Source organism: Diplotaxodon limnothrissa, linkage group LG23, assembly GCF_057381915.1.
Source record: "Diplotaxodon limnothrissa isolate DT_005_m linkage group LG23, D_limnothrissa_male_GT1.1, whole genome shotgun sequence".
In the NCBI taxonomy this organism is placed as follows: Eukaryota; Metazoa; Chordata; class Actinopteri; order Cichliformes; family Cichlidae; genus Diplotaxodon; species Diplotaxodon limnothrissa.
This window is the reverse complement of record NC_140617.1, coordinates 34,677,668-34,697,524: the sequence shown is the minus strand read 5'-3', so window position 1 is coordinate 34,697,524 and position 19,857 is coordinate 34,677,668. Positions and strand designations below refer to the sequence as shown.

General features: G+C 41.2%; 2 protein-coding genes across 2 annotated transcripts in view; both read right to left on the bottom strand.

The window, feature by feature from the left end:
* Positions 1-7,574, bottom strand: part of nbeal1 (neurobeachin-like 1) — a 60,479-nt gene extending 52,905 nt beyond the window's left edge. Inside the window, exons 1-2 of the mRNA XM_085348764.1 lie at positions 7,513-7,574; positions 6,605-6,996 (exon numbers count right to left, since the gene is read on the bottom strand). Of these exons, the coding sequence (XP_085204890.1) occupies positions 6,605-6,655 (51 nt within the window). The 5' untranslated portion in view covers positions 6,656-6,996; positions 7,513-7,574. The remainder of the gene's footprint in view (positions 1-6,604; positions 6,997-7,512) is intronic.
* A 5,230-nt stretch (positions 7,575-12,804) lies between these two features.
* On the bottom strand, positions 12,805-19,172 carry stradb (STE20 related adaptor beta). The gene is made up of 11 exons (XM_085348012.1): positions 19,161-19,172; positions 18,476-18,556; positions 15,830-15,932; positions 15,617-15,738; positions 15,416-15,524; positions 15,140-15,263; positions 14,848-15,019; positions 13,603-13,707; positions 13,255-13,511; positions 13,098-13,140; positions 12,805-12,966 (listed from the first exon to the last, which is right to left on the bottom strand). Exons 1-11 carry the CDS (start codon positions 19,170-19,172, stop codon positions 12,805-12,807), a joined length of 1,290 nt encoding a protein of 429 aa, XP_085204138.1.
* Between the last annotated feature and the right edge of the window lie 685 nt (positions 19,173-19,857).

The following is a 19,857-nucleotide window of genomic DNA, read 5'->3' as shown; positions in this document are numbered from 1 at the left end:
CTCCACTGTCTGACAAGCCCTTCTGGATAAAACACTGGCGAGAGAGCAGAGCTACTGCGCCACTGTATGCCGGCAGCCACCAGCCGCTGCTGGGGGACAACACTATGGCACGAACCAATGACAGTCAGCGAAGAGGATCGCTCGTTACATAAGCATCTTGGCTGTTGTCTGTGACCTCTCTGCTTCACTATAACTCAGAGAAGCAAACTGGAGTTAGTCTGCAGTAGAGCTGGGCGATATATCGAGTTTTTAAAACATATCGATATATTTTTATACGAGATATAAGATGTGACAATATCCTTTATATCGATATAGTCTATGTTACGTTATAATTATAGTTGTGGAGCCGCAAGTTTGCCTCTCTTTCGTCCACTTTTGTCTCTACGCAACGTTACTCCGCCTCGCCTTCACTGAAGACAACTCCCCCTTCTCCCCCATCGCTTCACGTGCAGGCAGCGACAAGATGGACACGGCAAATCTCCGTTAACGAGTTACTGTGCATCGCCCCATGCGTGGGGCTGGACAGCGTCAACGTGTTAACGAGCTAACCATGCTAACGAGCTAACCGCGCTAACCCTAAAATCCTTTCATTCTCTCAAAAGTTGACAGTGCGCCTTATGTATGAATTCTGGTTGTGCTTGATGGCCGCGAACCGATTTTATGTGGTACACGGCGCTCAGCAATCTGTCAAAAATGTTTGAGTACGACTTTGGTAAGCTACGGAGCTGCACCGCTTGATAGATTGTCGGCGCATTACGGCTACCGAGGAGCTTCGCGGAGTGATACGTACTGTGCTTCAACGTAATATTACCGTATTGTGTGTGTGTATAAGGACCATAAATGGCACCTGTAAGAGACGTGGTTATGAAGCGGATTTCAAACTCCAGGCTATCAGTCACACAGTAAAACTTGGGAACCGAGCAGCTGTGAAATCTGTCTGTCTTTGTTATTACGCTCAGCGTCTTTTAGTTTACATTTTGACGGCACAATTGTGAGCTCTTTGTTTAGCACAAAAACAACATTGTTTTCTTTTATTTATGGAGCATTATTATTTAATGAATGCTCATAATTTAATTTTGAGTAATTTTTCATGTACATCTGTGCTGTATGTTAATAAAAGTGCCTGTGTGACATCTGGGACACAGCTTTGACTAAGAACTCTCTTTTTGTTCTTACTTTATGGCTTAAAAAAAAAAATCGAGATATACATCTTATATCGCCATCCAGCTAAAAAATATCGAGATATGAATTTTGGGTCATATCGCCCAGCCCTAGTCTGCAGATTCTCATTGAAATGCATACAACATAATAACTGACATCTACCAATACATTAATTTAGAAGCTTTAGAAGCTTTAAATAATGAATACCAACAGTACTTTTCAAACAATGTAAATGTAATCATACAGACTAAGCTTTTACTATGTTTCCCAACTATTCCCTACTAGCAATATATAATGAAAGGTCAAAGATACAGTAAGCATTCCTTTGACCTTCTGACTTTAATGTAGGGCTGCCACAAACGATTATTTTGATAGTCGACTAGTCACCGATTATTTTTGCGATTAGTCGACTAATCAGATCATCATCCATTGGACGTACAGCTTATTGCACCAGCAGCATCTGGTCTTATATAACTATCATTAGCTTACAGCTTGAAGTGTTTGTGCTAACTAAAAATAAAGACAAGATGGTAGTTTATTAATTTTTAATGAAATTTGCAGATTGTTTCGGTGAAGTTTAATAAACTCCTTGCTTTCTAAAATATAACAGGACACCGGAGTATATTCTCCAGCGTCTCACACTTCTGATAATCAGCTGTCTGCTTGACAGTTTTAGCTGTGCAAAAACTATAACTTTAATCTCAGCCAAACCGATTTACTCAGGAACAAATAAAATACTAAAGAAAGCCAAACAATAACATTTTTAAGTTATCTAAGTGACTTATATATATGTTTAACCTGACTAGCGAAAGACGGCGGTGGGTTTGAAAACAATTTGCCGGGAGTCCGGTGTTCTCACGGCTCTAGTTAGCCTTGCCCCCGCCTAGCTAACGAGCTAGTGGGTAACAGACGTCTCCGAAAACGTCGGAGCGCTTTTGAAAATATGTGGTGTCTTGATAAACTGAGCAGATATTTGAGGTTTACACAGCTACATTCTCGCCTGAAAATATGTTAAACGTTTATTTTGTGCCCAAGAAAGAATAATAAGAGTAAAGTTAAAACTAACTAGCTGCCGCCATTGTTGACAACTGCGCTGGGCTGCGCTATGAATTCTGGGATTCTTCTTCGGGGTTTAACGGCAGCTGGCATCCTTGTACATGCAGTGCTGCCATCTTCTGTTTCAGTCCGTTATTACACTCTTAAATCCTACTACTCATTCCTGCGTCCTTTGTGATCTTACAAAGCTTCAAACGATGCGTCGACTATTAAATTAGTCGTCGACGATTTTAATAGTCGACATAATCGTGACTAGTCGACTAATCGTGGCAGCCCTACTTTAATGTAAATATTATTTTACATAATAGTGTTCAAAACTTTAGAGTGCACAGCCTGAAACTACACTGGAGGACAAAATACTACATTCTGCCCACCTATACTTCCCTAAATACTGAAAACAGCACCAAATGTGCATCAATCTGTGGTAGCAAATAGTCCTAACAATTGTTATAAACTACAGTCGACAACCGTTTCAGGAAATGAATGAAACAAAACAAAAACACTATAAACACACATTTGTCATTCAACAAGGGAAAACAAAGGCCAGTATACCAGCAACATATGGTGCTGAGTGTAATCTGAAGGCACCTAATTTATTATTTGTTTTTTCATAAATTACCCTACCCAAAGAATAAACATGATGTATAAAGCTGTGATGTTGTGCCTGTGTTCAGATATGGCTAATATGACCTGGTACATACACAAACACCAACTCCTGCACACTTCTCCACACTGGAACTGATGCTACAGCTGTTCAACCAACAATTTCTGACTTCATCAGTATGCCAAAAGGCCAGCTGCCACTTCTGGCTTAAAGTGTATTCAAAAGCAGTTTTCTAATGCCATAAGTCAAACTTCTAGGAGAGACACACGTCTGTCTAAACACAAAATTGCCTCTTCCTCTTTCAGTACCAGGAACCAAGTGGTCAGGTGAATGATAATGATTCAGAGAGAGATAATCAGAAAGCAGACATCTGACTGACAGAACAGGACGAGCTGGTTCTCCCAATGGAGCCGAGGGCTGGTTGTGTTGTAAAAGTTTCTACTGTCAACACCACTCACCTGAATGACTCTTTCTTAGACAACAGTGCCAGTATTAACCTCTGACACTAAAGGCTGCCATGACTCTACTGTTGTCAGTGATTAACCAGGCAAGGCACATGAAAGAGGTGTGTATCAGGATGAGTACACAAATATGACAGATGCCTCCAAAGTCATCTAACTGAGTCACATAGTCAAGTTTCAGGAGTAAATACAGCATTCAGGATAATCATTAAGTCTTAAAAGTGTTATAATATTGCAAATTACTAACTCTATGATAAATTGCATTATCATTGAAAGTTGAATTAGAGGTTATTATAAAGTTTAAACTATAGCTTAAATGCAGTACTGTGTGTTTTACTAGCATTTCATTGCAAATTAGGCAGTTGTTTCATGTATTAATTGTTTTTTACTGCTAATGTTTAAAAGGACTCCAACCAAATTCGAACAGTAGATTTTCCCTGACGCTCTTTGTTGCCTCTAACAGCATGTGGTCTGATTTCAATGTCAAGGACTTGAGTCAAATTTTCCATGAAAATCCAAAGAATGTGACGTTTATGCTTATTCCCATTGCCTTACTCTGGCTCCCAGCACAACAATTCAACACAAGCTCCACATACAGACAACAAAACAAACACAAAGGCTGTGGCATCAGATAGAACTTAGCTAGTGACACCGTTAGTGAGAAAGCAAACTAGGTTTAGCCAACTAGCTGCTAGTTAGGCATTATGTAATTTGTGTGAATTTGCAGATAAGTTAGGTGAAATTGGCTATAAAATAGCTATATCTATGTAATAAAGCCCATCCTGGAATTTGGCCATCAGGGGAAAGCTGGTTAGCGTCAGCAGAGTGTTCGAGTCAAACTGTTTGGTTTTCAGGACCAAAACCTGATGCCCGAGTCATCTTTCTGGCTAACGGACAGTTGTAGCTTAAGGGTCAGAAAAAGGAAGTTAATGTGGAAGAGATTTAAAAACAAAACAAAACTAAAACTGAAATAAATAAATGAAAAATTTATCCTGAAGACCACCAAATGACATAAGCTGTTGTTGGACAAAACTATTTAGAGTTAGAGACCTATAGTTCTCTGTAGTGACCTCACTCCTGAGTTTATAATCATTTTGTAAATCTTGCTTAAATTGTTTTTCAGAATGGATCCGGAATGGATGTTCTTTGGGTAATCACTTGTCAATTATAAGATGTTAGCCAAAAGAGGAGCACTTTCACAGTCAGAGCTGCACTTCTTCATCCTGTTTTTTTTTTTTTGTTTGTTTGTTTTTGTGTAAATAAAGATGAGGAAAGAGGAAACACTCATATCAAGGCTTCATAACTGGACATTGGGTGACATCACAGTAGCTACGTTTTTGAATCTTTTATACTGTCTCTGGGCTAATGTGTGGCTCGTTCTCATACCTCAGCTGGTCATCTTCAACAAGCTGTTGCCATGCTATCACTGTGACTAGCAAAGTCATATATGAGTTGAAATGGCAGTTGGGGATGTAAATGATGTAAAGTCATAAAGCTAAATAGTATCGACTTTTCACATTGAAAGCCAACATGGGGGCAGTCAGTCAGCCAGCTAGATGTAACTTAGCTACATAGCAAGTGCCTACCTGGTTGCTTCATCCAAGTCAACCTTGTTCTTTTACTGATACTTAATATACACACAGCTGGTCTCCTAGCTTTTGGAAAAATACATGAATAATAATCAAAGGCAGACTTGAGTGTGTCCACCGTTTTGGCCAATAAAGGTTTGAACGAACTGCCCGCAAAGACCACTTCACTTAGCAGCCATGGGTGTTATTAATAAATTAATAAGAGCTCCTTTAAGATCAGGCTTCCTACACCATTTCATAAAGGAGCGCAAAGCTTTTGCAGAGCTCACTGAATAAAAACAAGGGCAGAGCACCGTCTGCCCTTCAAACCGTTTAAGATTTTCTAATGACCTGCAGAAGCCCTGAAAACAAGGAAACTGTTTCGCTACTTTGCAATGAGAAAGAGTTGGGAAGAGAAAATTGTGATAAGAGGCCGGTCGTAGTTGACCACTTGGTGGGACACAGTGTGGCTGGTCTCAGAGCTCAGACAAGAGTCAAGCCTCAGAAAGAGACATTCCTTGACCAATTTAGACCATGTGACTAAAGGCTAGACAACCCACACACCCACACACAGACCATATCATTAAAATGGTCTGCCCCATACTGTGTAGATCTCCCTAGTGTTGATTTAACAGGCTCTGGGCTTCAGAGGTGTCCTTGTCAAATAGCATTAGTATGAATGCAAAGCTCCAGTGTATCCCAGCATTGTAACAAGATCAACAATGATTCAATTCACCTGTACGTGCACATGTATATCATATATATTAGAATGCATCTCTCGCCACATCTCTTTTGCTTCATGCAGACATAAAGATTAGCTCAGTGGACTCTGGCTGAAAGCCAGGCTCGAATGAAATGATCCTTCCCTGCAATATAATGCTCAGTCAATGCAAAGAAAAAGTCCTGCTAGAGCAAATGTAATGTATATGCTCACTTTTTCACAGGTGACTGCAACAATCTCAGAGACCCCAGGCACCCAGCTCGCTGGTATTAAACACTCTGTGTGTGTCAGCATTCAAATGCTTTACTTCTCAGGATGAGGATTATTGGATGTCGTAATCTAAAAATAAGTGTAACAGCTTCACAGCCCTCCACACTTCTCAGAGGGCTATGCACGGTGCGTTATTGTGAGGGATTACTGTGGGAGGTAGGTAGTGTGACTGCAGCCAGGCTCACGTGAGGAGCGGCTCAGGCAGCCCGTTTTGATTGGATGGCAGGATGCGCGCATGCTTTATCACAGGGTGAATTAAATCTTGCCAAGAGCTGACTCAAAGGGTGCTGTCTCTACTCTGGCGTGCCTTCATTCATCTCTACTGGTAAAGTAAGGGAGCATTAACAACATATCACGATCATGATACATTTAAGAATGCATCCTCGCTGGGGTTGAATTTAACATTCATTAGAAACCACATCCACCTGACGTTATGACAAAATTTGTCCTCAGTGAATTAATTATTCATTTATAAACATAATGTGTCTCGCTGCAATAATTCCTTCAGGATCTACAAGCAATTTCATTAGTCTGCCTTTTACCGCAATGCACTAATTGTCTTTGCCTTCAACCTGTCTGTCAGCACAGGCTGTACTTTCTCATAACCACAGCCTGTCAGAGCAAATGGGCTTAATCTGTTGCTAGACTTCAAAAAACATAAATAGCATGAGTGAATAACCCCCCTCCCCCCTCACTCGGTCCATTACTTCACACGAATGACATTTCCACAGGGGAAGTGTGTGTGGAAAAGGAGAAACCTTACCTTGGTGCAGTAGAGCATCCAGACTTCATACAGTCTCTCGTTGGATGCCATGGTGCCAGTGAGGGGCACCCTCGGGCTGCGGTGTCCACAGAGGTCACTTCCCTGGTTGCTTCATGGTTCCCCGTCATGAGCTAAACGGCTTCATTGCTCATGACTTACCAACTCTGACAAAGGTGTGATAGTCCTTTTAAAAAGAGTGGGGAAAGCTGTGCAACGTGTTGAGGCAACAGCCTTATAGAGGGAGACTTTTAAAAAATATATTCCATGGCAAAGGAGAAATGTGAAGCCCCCGGAGTGCAATAGCTGGAATTTCTGGAGCAGCTGGGCCTCGACTCCCACTTTTTTTCCCCTCCCGGTTCTTCTTCTTGGAGGTATTCCCAGCAGCGTTTGCGCTATGAAGGATAACAACACAGACAATTGCATATGATGGAGGCGGATGTTTGGTCACTGTAAGCCAAATGGCAAGGCTATCGACCGCAAGCAACAAAATACTTTCAGTAACGTTACTCCCTGTGTACTTTGAGCAGCCCAGCTGGCTCCGAGCTCAGATGTACTGTGGCGGTCAACTACGCGACAAAACACATACATATACACATGCCTATTTTCTACTGTGTGCTCTTCTGATAAGCTGAATAACTAGCGTATTCCGTACAGTCTCTTCGGCCACCCTGGGCAAACACTGCTGTGTAGTTAACCTTACCTGACCAAGCTCGCTATAAGCTAGCTGTCTGTCAAAAAAAAGAAGCCTTTTTCTATTTTTTAAGCCACCATTTCTCCTCCTCCTCATGTGACACAAACGCTTCATCCGCCAATGCCTGCCCGGCTACAGAGGGTTCACATGAAAGTAATAAACCGATAAAAACACCAGAAATAAAAATAGACCTATCGATAACTTGCAGACCGCTCACCTGTGCAAAGAAAAGACCAACTGTCACTGACACCGTTTCCAGGGTAGTTGGTTTTACGTCCAGCGTCCGACAACAAGGACGCACAGCGACTTCCTGTGGACTAACGCTTTGACTTATTTCAAAAATAAGAGTCGACTGATTTCTATAAAATAAACATATTTTATTTAGCTCCAAAATTTGGAAAACACCGGTGTTACAGCTGCCAAAACTGTAAACACCTTCATAATCAAAATGTCATAAATAAAGTAGAATACTTTAATGAAACTAAAATAATTACACATAAAAAGCTAAATATAACACTATAAGGAGCTTATTAAGTTTATATGATGTTTATTTCAAGGGAGCCACAATTTTACTCTCCCTAAATGGAGGGTTGTGGTCTATCTTGCTGTCATAGTAGGCATATAGTACCATTTAGGAAAGTGTAATGGTTCGAAATAACAACATGTTCCTATAGTTATAAGAACTAAAGACATGCCTAATATGTAGTCCAAAGCAAAAGCAAGTGTAAAAAGGAATATTGTAATATTGTACTTTTATTAAACTAGACTTTACTTCTCAGTACTTCATATACTGTGTACAGTATAACAAGCGTAAAAGGGGATTTTAATTTGGTGGGGGAACCGGATAAACAAGAGACTGCAGCGTCTAGCACGAAAATACAAAAACGAGCCACTCGAAGGCGTTCATGAAGGCAAGGGTGTGTTTTTTTTACTTATCGTTTAAAAATGAAGCTGTTAAACAGTGACGAAATATGCTTCTGATGTATATGACACTATTCAGAGTATTTGCGACAGTTTTCACTCACTTACGTTGTCGATGTGGACCTACGTGGTTGCTAGGGATTGGGTTACGGTCTGTTTGTTTTGATATTCTATTGCCGCCCAGTGGAGCAGAGAAAAACTACAATTTTCAGACCTCTAGAAATGGTCATATGCAGAAAGAATTAATATTGCCGCTACTACTACTACTACTACTACTACTACTAATAATAATAATAATAATAATAATAATAATAATAATAATAATAATAGTAATAGTAGTAATAGCAATAATAATTGATGTTCCTTCTGTCACTTAAATGCGTCGTGGGGGGTTAATGAGTGAAATAAGTATTGGCTACCCAAGCAAAAATGAGTTATTATTGGAGGAGAAATCCTTGTTAGCAAGCACAACTCTAAGACGTTTCTTGTAGTTGGTCGCCATGTTTGGACACATCTCATGAGGGATTTTGGCCCACTCCTCTTTCCAGAAACTCTCTAAATCCTTTAGGTTTCCTGGCTGTCATAAACTTAAAGCTTTGGCTCTCTCCACAGAAAATTCTGCATGACTGAGGTCAGGCCTGAGGCCACTCCATGACCCTAATGTGCTTCTTTAGCCACTCCTTTGTGGCCTTGGAGGTATGTTTTAGGTCATTGTCATGCTGGCTGAGGGAAGGAGGTATTCATCCAAGATTAAAGAGTACATGGCTCCGTCCATTTTTCCCTCAATGGATTGAAGCTGTACTGTACCCTTAGAAGAAAAACAGCCACAAAGCATAATATTTCCATTTCCGTGCTTGACTGTGGGAATGGTGTTTCTTGAATCATAGTCACCATTTTGCTTCCTCCAAGCATTTTGGTTTTGTCTGACCACTGATCATCTTCCCACCAAGCTTCTTGCTGATGGTCTTGTAGCCCATTCCAGCCTTGTGGAGAACTACAATCTCGGCCTTGACATCCTTTGACAGCCCTTTGTGCTTGCCCGTGGTGGTGGAGAGGTTGGAATGGAAAAATGGATCCTGTGGACAGATTTGCTTAATACAGTGGTTCCCAAACTTTTTTTGCTAGGCCCCCCTTTGTTTTACAATAAAAATGTTCGCGCCCCCCCCCCCCCCCTCCCGCGCGCGCGCGCACGCACACGCACAAACACATCCTCCAACCACACACACCCATATTTTGCTCCATTGCGGTTTATTTCACAACTTAAACATTTAGCAAACAATTAAGCAAATACAAGTAATCTGCAATAAATTACAGGTAGTAAGAAAGTAAACTACTAACTCTTTTACGCTACGTCCACACCTACACGGGTATTTTTGAAAACGCAGCTGTTTCGTCCACACGTAAACGGCGTTTCCAATCACCGAAAACGGAGATTTTTTTTAAAACTCCACGTGGACGAGGAATACAGAGTTGGTCACCAAAGGTATGTGCCTTTTTTCACGTCACGCTGTGCGCCACGTTATTGTTTACATGAGATGAATTGCAGAATGGCAGATAGAGACAAAATACTGTTACTGTTAATCTGACTATCTGCAGGTTTTACACACTTACATATACACACGCAGTTACTGTCCCTCCATTTAGAAAGGCAGAGGCGTCACGGTGTAATTATTTTAAGCGTAGTTGTTTTTTTTCCTGTGTAATAATATTCAACATTGCTATAATACATTTTTCAAAAAATGCCTCTCTGTGCAAGATGGGTTTAAAAACAAACAACTGTGGGATAATGTTTGTCCCTGATTTGAAGCGAGGGAACAAATCGTGGCAGGATCAGCCTGATATGTCAGGAGTAGTTAGTCATTACAACAAGTGTTTGTGAACTAAAAATCAAGAATGTGGGATACTGTTTGTCCGTGATTTGAACAGCCCAGTGCTTCTCCCGATGAAGGGAAAACCAATTCTGCAGGGGAGACCTACCTTGGCACTTGTGTGCAGGTGAAGCCAAAGGGAAGATATGCTTCACCATATTTTCTAGTCTTTGGCTTAGAATGAAGTTGGTTTGGAAACATATTCAGCCATGCTTCATCTCCTGCTTTGCGTTTGCTTCTTACTTCTGTAGCAGGGGGGATACTCCCACTAGTTTTATATCTGGGACTCTCCACCATTTGACCTTAGAACTGAAGAAGCTTCTCGGATGAGAGGTGAAACGTCTTCAAGTAACTTAAAGAAGTCCAGACGCTTTTCTTTGCAAGCTCCTTTGACTACGATGACCTGGATGACTGAGAACCTTCACAGACTTCTGTAGCTTGTGCATTGCTGGGAGTCTCTTCCTGTTAAAAGGGAGTCCTTTCTCCTCACACTTGCCAAGCGTCCCTCCAAGATGATCAGCAGAACATCTATGAGACCTGTTGGAGTTCCCTCTAGTACCTACCTAACTTTGAGAGAGCATTGCATATAATAACAGACCACTTTGCTACTCAATTTTCTTGAAGTTTGAAAAATAACCATCTAAATTTATTTGTTAGTATTAAATATGTCTCTCACAACGTAATGCAGCGTACTCACATTCAGAGTGTCGCATTCACCATACATTCATACAGTGCTTTATTCTATGACTTAAAGCACTTTATCTACCTAACATACACATAACATATTTTATAATCACCACTTAACCTAAGATGCATGTCTTTGGACTGTGGAAAGAAGCTGGAGTACTAAAAGAAAGCCATGCAGGCACAGGGAGAACATGCAGACTCCACACAGAAAGGCCGCAGCTGGTAGGTTTGACCCACCTGGGACCTTGTTGCTGTGAGGCAACAGTGCCAACCATCACACCACCAAAAGACAAAAACTGCAAAAAGATTTATGACCACAAGTTGGCAAAACATTCGGTATCATTTTATAACACATGTATATATAAGGCTCATACAGCTACCATATTTGATATGTACTGTAAGTCACAGTTTTCATACACAGTACACTTAATCACAGTTACAGAGAGATCACTGTATTCTAAATGCACGGTTCAGTAAAACAGAAAGGCATTATTGGAGAAGTGGTCATAGAGCACAGTAGAAATCTTCTTTCCATGATTGGGACAGGAAACTTTGTTTTTCTATTTCTACCTGTGGTTTCTAACTACTACATGGAACACTAGATATATTCTATTGCTCATGTATTCTATTGTTCATAGCACAGTCCCCCCCCCCCCCTTCCCCTCCCGATTTATGACAGGTTTTAAGGATACTATACAGGAACTCTATGTGCATATATGTTCAAGCCTACAGCAGGAATGTATTTACACAGCTGATTGTGGATGTGTTGTTTTGTTGTTCTGCTCTTTAAACAATGTAACCTGTGGTAAAACCAAAGAGTTTAATTTTTGAATATAAAAAAATATATATATATATATATATATATATATATATATATATACACACACATATACATACATACATACATACATAGGGAATAACCAAGGCCTCAATTTAAGAACTTTTCTTAAAATTTGGTGTCAACAAAACATTTAATAAAGAGTTGCCATGAAACAAACTAGCTCGCTGCAGGCAAGCTAACTGGTATGCAGACTAATCTTTTTTTGGCTGTACAGTATTTTTTACGCTTTGGCAAAACAACCGTTAAAAGCTTGCCGGATTAGATATCAGCAGTTTCTGTTTGCATGAGTATAAAGGCAACTTCTACTGCCTTACTTTGTCACTGAAGAAAACTTGAACATTTCTAACACAGATGAATATATATGCACATATGTTTAAATCTCACGTAGTGTACCTTTCACTATTCACAGTCTAAAAACACAGTGCCTTAAAGTGGACCTATTTTGTTTTTTTCTATTCTTGGATTTGTATCATGTTAAAGTAATACCGTCATCCCAGGTTGTGAACACAGAGGAGTTAACGAAGGGCAGCCAGTCAGAACAAAATAGGCTTAAGTAGAATGGAAATGGTCAATTGTAGACACAACATGAACAGAGGAGTAGCACAAAAGCCCAGGATGAGACAAATAAGGGAGACTTTGAACTGTGAATCATGCAGTGGAACTCTATGGAGCTGTAAAAGAGCATAATAGGTCCACTTTAAAGAAAATTCAACACAAACATGATATCTTACAAAAAGTGGTTACTATTAAGAAATAACTTCTTGGTTGTACCAGAGTCACCCACCTGAAAGAAAAAATGCAAACATGGATATAACATTTTAAAAACAACAAAATGCTCACAAACATATGCACAACTGTTAACAGGGGGGGCTTTTATCTCAGAGGAAGTGCGTGATTATTAGCAAGCAACTTGTTTTTTTCTTATTCCTTTCGCTCGCTGACGGCCCATTATTATCGTTACTATAAAATCAGAGCAGCTTCTTTGTTCCAGCACTTTCACAATTGCCTCACCACTCTGTGACCCAAAAAGTCGCCTTCAAAAAGCATAAAAAAAGCTACAAAAACAATTTAAAAAGGCTCAGAGAGTTGGGTTAATAATAAAAATTAAAAGCACAGTAGAATTTGGCCTCATTGCTTTTCTTTGATTGTCTTGTGTTTGGCTTGCTAGTCAATGGAAGTGTAGATGCTGCAGTTAGGAGAAATCCCAAACGGCCTCAGTGGAGTCGGCGGTGGCTGACGCTGGAGTGTGACAGGAAGGGGTGGGGGGGCTGGATACTGGAGGGTCCTCAGGACTGGCGAGGGGCACTGCTGGGTACATGAGACTGAGGAAGGAGTCACTGGTGTGCCTCTTCACCTGTAACAGAACAGAAAGTCCCTGCTCAAACATAAAGTTTTCAAAATAAAAGCCTACTCTTTTAAATTTATTGCCTTTGTCTGTTTTTGGAGTTTTGCCTTCAAAGAAGACGTCCGACTGAAGGAACCCACCTGCTTGAAGAAGGCGTGGGTCAGCAGCTCAGATGCTGATGGCCTTTGGAAGACAAACAGAACCAACACCAGCATTAAAGTCTGTGTGTCTGTGCTGTAGGTGAATGTGGTTGTATTTCTTTTTAATTCCATCTGACTGCTGATTCACTGAAATCACCTGCGCTCAGGCTGCTGCTGCAGACACAGCTGGACCAGGTTGTGGAGGGTGGCAGAGTGGTTTTTGGGTCCAGGGCTTTGAGGTCGGTCCGTGGGAGGAGCAGTGGTGCTGTGCGTCAGGCTCCCCGTGGCCACACTCTCCCCAATGCCGGAGTCCACCCCAGAGCGCGACACCTTCAAACCCCCCAGCTCTCCAAGCGGGAAGGGAGCCACGTCCAGCAGGCAGCAGTGGGAACCGCGCAGCTTCTGAAGCAGCATCTGAGTGGCAAGATTCACACACTGACACAAACTATAGACAACGATGTGTAGCTACACATTCTTCTAGAGCAGTTTGGGTATAGCTGATTACCTGAGTGGGTGGCATGTCCTGGAAAGGCACCCTGCCGCTGACTAGCTCACAGGCCACAATGCCCAAACTGTAGATGTCTGACTTGACTCCATAACCGTGCAGGTCCTACTGAGGACAACACCAAAGAGGAGACGTATAACAGGCTAAATTTTAGTTAAAAAAACAAACAAAACAAAAGCGAAAGAAAAAACAAACAAACATAATTTTTGATGATGTTTTTGATCCAGTATTTGGTCCTCTAAATACTGTCATCTAGCACAGAACCTTCAACCATCCTACTGATCAGCCAATAGAACAAAACTCGGCTTAAATGGAGATGGAATTAAAAAAAAGAGCATGTGTGTAGGGTGAGGAGCCCTCTTACACACACATACACGTTTGGTTGGCTATTGTTGTGGGGACTTTATATGTAGCCACTTTGACTTTGACCACTGGACTATCTTGGTGTTTAGAAAACAAGCGAGGAACTCACTGATGAAGTGGCATGCTCACCTGTCCTAGGGAACATCTGCAAATTTTAGCTAATAAAACATATGTTTACAGTCTTCCCAAAGTGCTGCACTAGTAAGATCTGATATCCTTGTGTTGGTGTTGTTTCTGCATCATCATTGGTCATTTTAACTGACCAATCATGTTGTCTGACTATTCAGTTAGGATTAGCCAAGAAGTTAGCTAATGCTATTAAAAACCCAACCGCTCGTGGCAGATGGCCCCGCCCCTCCCTGAGCCTGGTTCTGCTGGAGGTTTCTTCCTGTTAAAAGTTTTTCCTTCCCACTGTCGCCAAAGTGCTTGCTCATAGGGGGTCATATGATCGGTTTTTCTCTCTATGTATTATTGTAGGGTCTACCTTACAATATAAAGCGCCCTGAGGTGACTGTTGTTGTAAGTTGGCACTGTATAAATAAAATTGAACCGAATTGAAAAGCCATCATTAGCAAACCTACATGAATAACCTAAATTTGGCTAACAGGAACCTAACTTGATAATATTTGTATCATATTGTATAAACTAATAAAGAAAACACCAGAAATCATTTGTTCCAGAAGAGAATTTTCTATAAACAAAGGCTCCATACAATCGTATTGGTCAGATGCAACGTTTAACAACACCAACATAGAGACATGAGATAGTCTCACTGACTATTGAATTATTTTAAAGTATGAATCATGCAAGGTATGGCAGAGCAAAAATCTGGGGAGCTGGGGATGTGCAGAATTCACTTTGAAGGGGAAGCATGACACCGACCTGTCGCAGTAGTTCAGGGCTGAGCCAGGGCAGCAGTGCCGGGCTGTGGTGGGGCATGTCGAACACGGTCCTCATCCTCTTGCCCTCACGCATCATACTGTAAACACTGTGGAGCCCTGAGAGGTAAACACGCCCCTCCCCTGACAGCAAGATATGACTGGCCTTCACCCCTCTGAGAGGACAGATACAGGTGTAAAAAATACACATTACAAAAGATACAAATACTCTTCCCCTTCTAACACATATGTTGTCTTATAGTTTAGCTTTATAGTGTCTTGTACATTCCACTGACCGGTGAATGTAGCCCATCCGGTGCAGGTATTCCAATGCTTTGAGCACACCGTACAGCAGGTACGCTATCAAGGATTCACTCATTCCATCTGGGAAATATGTCCTCAGTAAAGTATCTGCAGAACCTGCACAGCAAAGCAGAGGGAAGAGACCAGTCGAACAGCTAATTATGGAGCTAGTGCTAGAATTATAAAAATCACAGCACAGGAAAAATAAAAAAAGCCATGAAAGCTTCTACATTAGGATAAAAAGCTGTGGATGTGTGGTTGTGGCTGACCGTAGGCCATGAGCGGTGTCAGGACCCACAGCTGGCAGCAGGAGCTGAAAACCAGGCGAGAAGTCAGCAGGTTGGGGTGACGGAAGAGACGGGACAGCAGTACCTCATTCTGGGATTTAATATAGAAATATCCAGTGGATAAAGACACGTGTACAACCGCGTATATCTCAAATACATGACAGCATGTAGGGCTGCAATCACCATGAGCTGCAGAAGCTCCTCCTCGGTGCACTCGTCCAGGTTGGTCTGTTTGACGGCCACCAGCTGGCCAGTAGGGATGTGGCGAGCCATGTTCACCTGGCTCAGATTATTGAAGCCCCGTCCTGTGACACGGTGAGTTGGCATGAAGTGAATTGCACTGCAATTTTTTTAAAGATCTTTAACTCATTTTTATGCTTGGATGTGTGTCCTTACCCAGCTCTGACAGTAGCTGGTAGTGGGCCGGCTCGGCCGACAACCCTGTGATGTCATCGCCACCCGCTGGGCCCTGCAGAGTGTACTCAGAACCGTCACAGCTCTGCAGAGACGTACACACAAACAAGGCCAGCAGAACAGAAAACAAACATGATTCAGGAGAGAGCATACACAGATTAAAATGTACAGGAAATCATCTGCGACCTTCATCAGTCCTGACTGTCTTCATATTTGGCTCCTCACTCTCAACACTATATGCTGTTTCTGTCATAACTCGTGCAAAGTCTAAGGTTTTTTTTGGCAAATGGCTTTTCAAATAGTGCAGAGGTGCCACTATGTATTTAAGAGGTTAAGAAAAGTCATGCAATACACAAATTCCCCAAATAAATCATTAGTGTTTATAAGCACAAATGTGTATATGTTGCTAACAAAATTAGTTTGTTGAAGATTTTATAAACTTGCGAGTCTTATTAACCTTACGGACATGTAATCGACACAGACTGTATCCTGTTCTCTGGTGCTTATGAAGCAGTGTTGGTGCTGAAATGTGGAACAAGCCTGATGGAAAGACTAAAAAGCTTTTTGACCGAACCATTTTATCCTGAAGAGTCTGACTTTGAGTGTCTCTTCATATCTAAGGTATTTAAATCACTGTGATAGTCCATCAATATACAAAAAACAGCAGACTAAAATACTAAAGAGAGGAATCCCTGGAAGTATGTCTGTTCTGTTTCAGATGACATCAGAGTTTAAGCACTGAATAAAATCTACCTTTGTTGATACTAGCATGCCTAAACAGCTATGCGAGAGAAGATAAATAAGGCCCGAGGGTGTAAAGTCTCTGAATAACAACAGAAGTGTATGAGGTCAGCAGGGACGGAACAATGGTTTATCCTGGAACACCACAGCTAAAGACATCAAGTACATGTTGTGTAGTAAAAAATGCAACAATTGCTTTGAAAAAATAGAGCAAATCAAAGTCAGTCTTCACAATTTACAACATTCATTACTTTGTAATATTTGAAAGCATCTCTTCTGCAAAAAAGAATCATCATTATTCTGTTATTTTCACTTTTTCCTAATTATTTCATTTAAATGTAAATTAAATGCAACGATTGCCTGATTCAAGCAATCCCATCTTTGCATACAACTAAATATCTGTAAGGTTTTAAAAGGAATGCAGTCGAGCCCAGAGCAGAAGGAAACATTCATTTACATATTTGACGAGTCTCAAATATGTTTACCGTGAACACAGCACCGATGTGTTCACTGAACATTTTCCCACTAATTTCTGTACTGACTGCACTGAAATTGTTCCAGTTGTGTTCACAAACTGGAAGCAAGCAGCTAATGTAAAATAATACCAATGGGCAGGATTTCCTCCTGTCCTCCTCCATTTGTTGAGCCACCAGCTGCCACTTAACCCTACAATCTTCTCCAGCTACAACCTCAAAGGAGATGAAGTGTCACAGTGACATTGGGTTTCTATTTTGCTCCACACTGTGTGAGGTGGCTGCCAGCAGGTGGCGCTGTAACACAGAGAGGAACAAAGGGGAGGGAGTGAGGGGAGGATGCTTGGGAGTATTAGTGATGCAGAGGCTTTCTGGGGATGTCTGTTTCACAGAGACACTTGTGTATGTCTTGGACGGATTTCAGGGATACACACTCCACCCCAGGATTTACTCTGCATCAGCAAGAGGAAGTGATATCACACATTAGCTGTACATTCATAATTATTATTAAGTTGCTAATAATGTATATATTAAATATAAAGTACTCAATATAGAAGAAAGCATCTAGACTGGAAAATTTTAATGTTTTTGGTGAAGGGGTGGGGGAAGGAGCTTTGGAGTAAAGTCTGATGATGTCATAGTAACGCCCCAAAACCTGAGGGTATAATATAGCAGAGCATTCAAAATGTAAGAAAAAAAAAGTTGCATCATGGGAATCGTAGGATGCTAATTTATTGGAGCCTCAGGTATTATTATTAGAATTAAAGGGAACCTATTAAGCTACATATTGATTCACCAATGAATGACCACATTAAACTCTAATGAAGTTTCTAATAATGTGGTGAGTGCATGTACACTTATCAGTGTATTTTTGGCCGTCTAGGAGGCACAAATCTTCAGACTGCTGTAAATGCTGAATAAAAATTTAAGTCAATCATATGTAAATTTAGGCTGTTATAATTGGCATAATTACTAGCTTGGTATACAAATATTTGAAGTGTTGTATAATGTGGTGTAGGGACTTGTACTGCACACTTGTACCGTTCTGCAGGTCTAGTCAGTCTAAACATATTAATGTAGTCCTAAAGCAACCTGTTTTTATATATATATATATATATATATATATATACATACATATATATATATATATATATATATACGTTCTACAACGATAATTACATTGAGACCTAATTTTTCTAATCTAATCTTTCATTTTAATTTCAAACTTCAAAGAGAAAAAAATGATAGGTCATACTAATAGGTCATCTTTAAAATGATTTCATTCTCTTTTAAAACTGTCTTTAACAAGACTGAGTAAGTAATAAGCAGCTCCAGACAGGTGACAAATGATAATACGATGAAAGAGCATCAGTGCGACGCCTGTCTCCATGCTGACAGAGTCTTGGCTACTGACCAGGAACTGGTGGCTGATGTCCTCATAGCGCTCCTCTATGTCCATGGGCTGGACCTGAGCGTGGGAGATGCAGGAACAGTCCTAGTGAAGGAGGGGGAGGAGGAGCACATGTGAGACATGCTCTAAAGGAAGAGGAGGAGGAGGAGGGGGGTGGAAAGTGTAGGGTGATGTGCTGCCAGGCAGCACGGGGGATTGGATAGGGTCAGAGTGAAATGAGGCAGAGAAGCAAGCACAGGGGAAGTAGAGGCCATGGAGGCACTCTCACTGGGGCTTTTATCGTAAATGGTGAATGGAGAAAGAGAGTTAGAGTGATGGTAACAGGCAGCAAAGAGGCAGCTTATGTGTCCCAAAAGAGTGAGAGAAGAGCTGCATACATAATCAGATGCACCATTTAGATGTGAGGGATGTGCACAGGTAGCCAGTATTAATATCGAACCTTCTCAGATTTACATGTATAATAACAGGCTGACTGCTCGTGTTACTCACAAACTAACAAAAAACTGATTTGAAATCGGCTGATGCCAAATGCATTTCTGAATGTCTATACATTAGACTGATTGAACTCAGAATGTCCCAGCACCGGCTTGAGACAACTGATTCGTGACTATACAAGTAACAAGGTACCCATTCAGCTACACCAGAGGGCATCAACCAAGCAAAACCACATGCGGAGCGATATTCTTACCAAGAAAGACATGGAGTCCTTTTGGCGATGGCAAAACCACAGACTCGGGCATTCATCCGCTCGCAGGCTGCAGGAGACCGATCGCGATGGAGAGAGAGCAGCAATGTAATGTGAGACACACCGAGAATCTCCCCCCCACCACCCCACACCTCCACTAGACTAGAAAGCAGCCAGCAGCAGCATTACATCCAGCCTCGGCCATTCATCCATCCAGGCTGCAGCTTACCTGGCTGCATCAGCTGATGGAAATGGAAAGAGTGTCCCCGTTCAGGAGAGTCGCTGTTTTAGCTTTGGGGAAAACTGAGGGCTGGGGGTGATCCTGGAAAACAGAGTGCTCTGTTATTAACGTCTTTGTTTATAGTTCGTTCTTTCTTTCTTTTTTAAAGGTCGTCCTCATGTCATATTTCGCAATCAAACTCATCCCCACTTCAAGGTTACATTCACTGCAGCCATTTCAGTAAAAGCAGTGGATGATTATTATTCTATTGTCGTCCATTAATTAATATGCATGTTAAGCTAACTGTCACATTTTAGCTAGATAATTAGTTGTTGCACGGATTAAATATTAAATTATTAAATATCAGGACATTTATGGGAGCTTTTGTTTTGGTAGCGAAGAACATTCATACAATATATATATTTGGCTGGTTGAGCATTAAAGTAAAACCTGGCAGTTATATGAGAAAAGAAACGGAGC

Bases quoted from the DNA above. Each gene is read 5' to 3' on its own strand.
- stradb (XM_085348012.1), bottom strand. The intron at 15,739-15,829 runs GTAAGGACACAC...ACCGTGTCACAG, and splicing joins CCAGCTACTGTCAGAGCTGG to GACGGGGCTTCAATAATCTG. The intron at 12,967-13,097 runs GTGGGTTCCTTC...GTTCTGTTACAG, and splicing joins CCCACGCCTTCTTCAAGCAG to GTGAAGAGGCACACCAGTGA.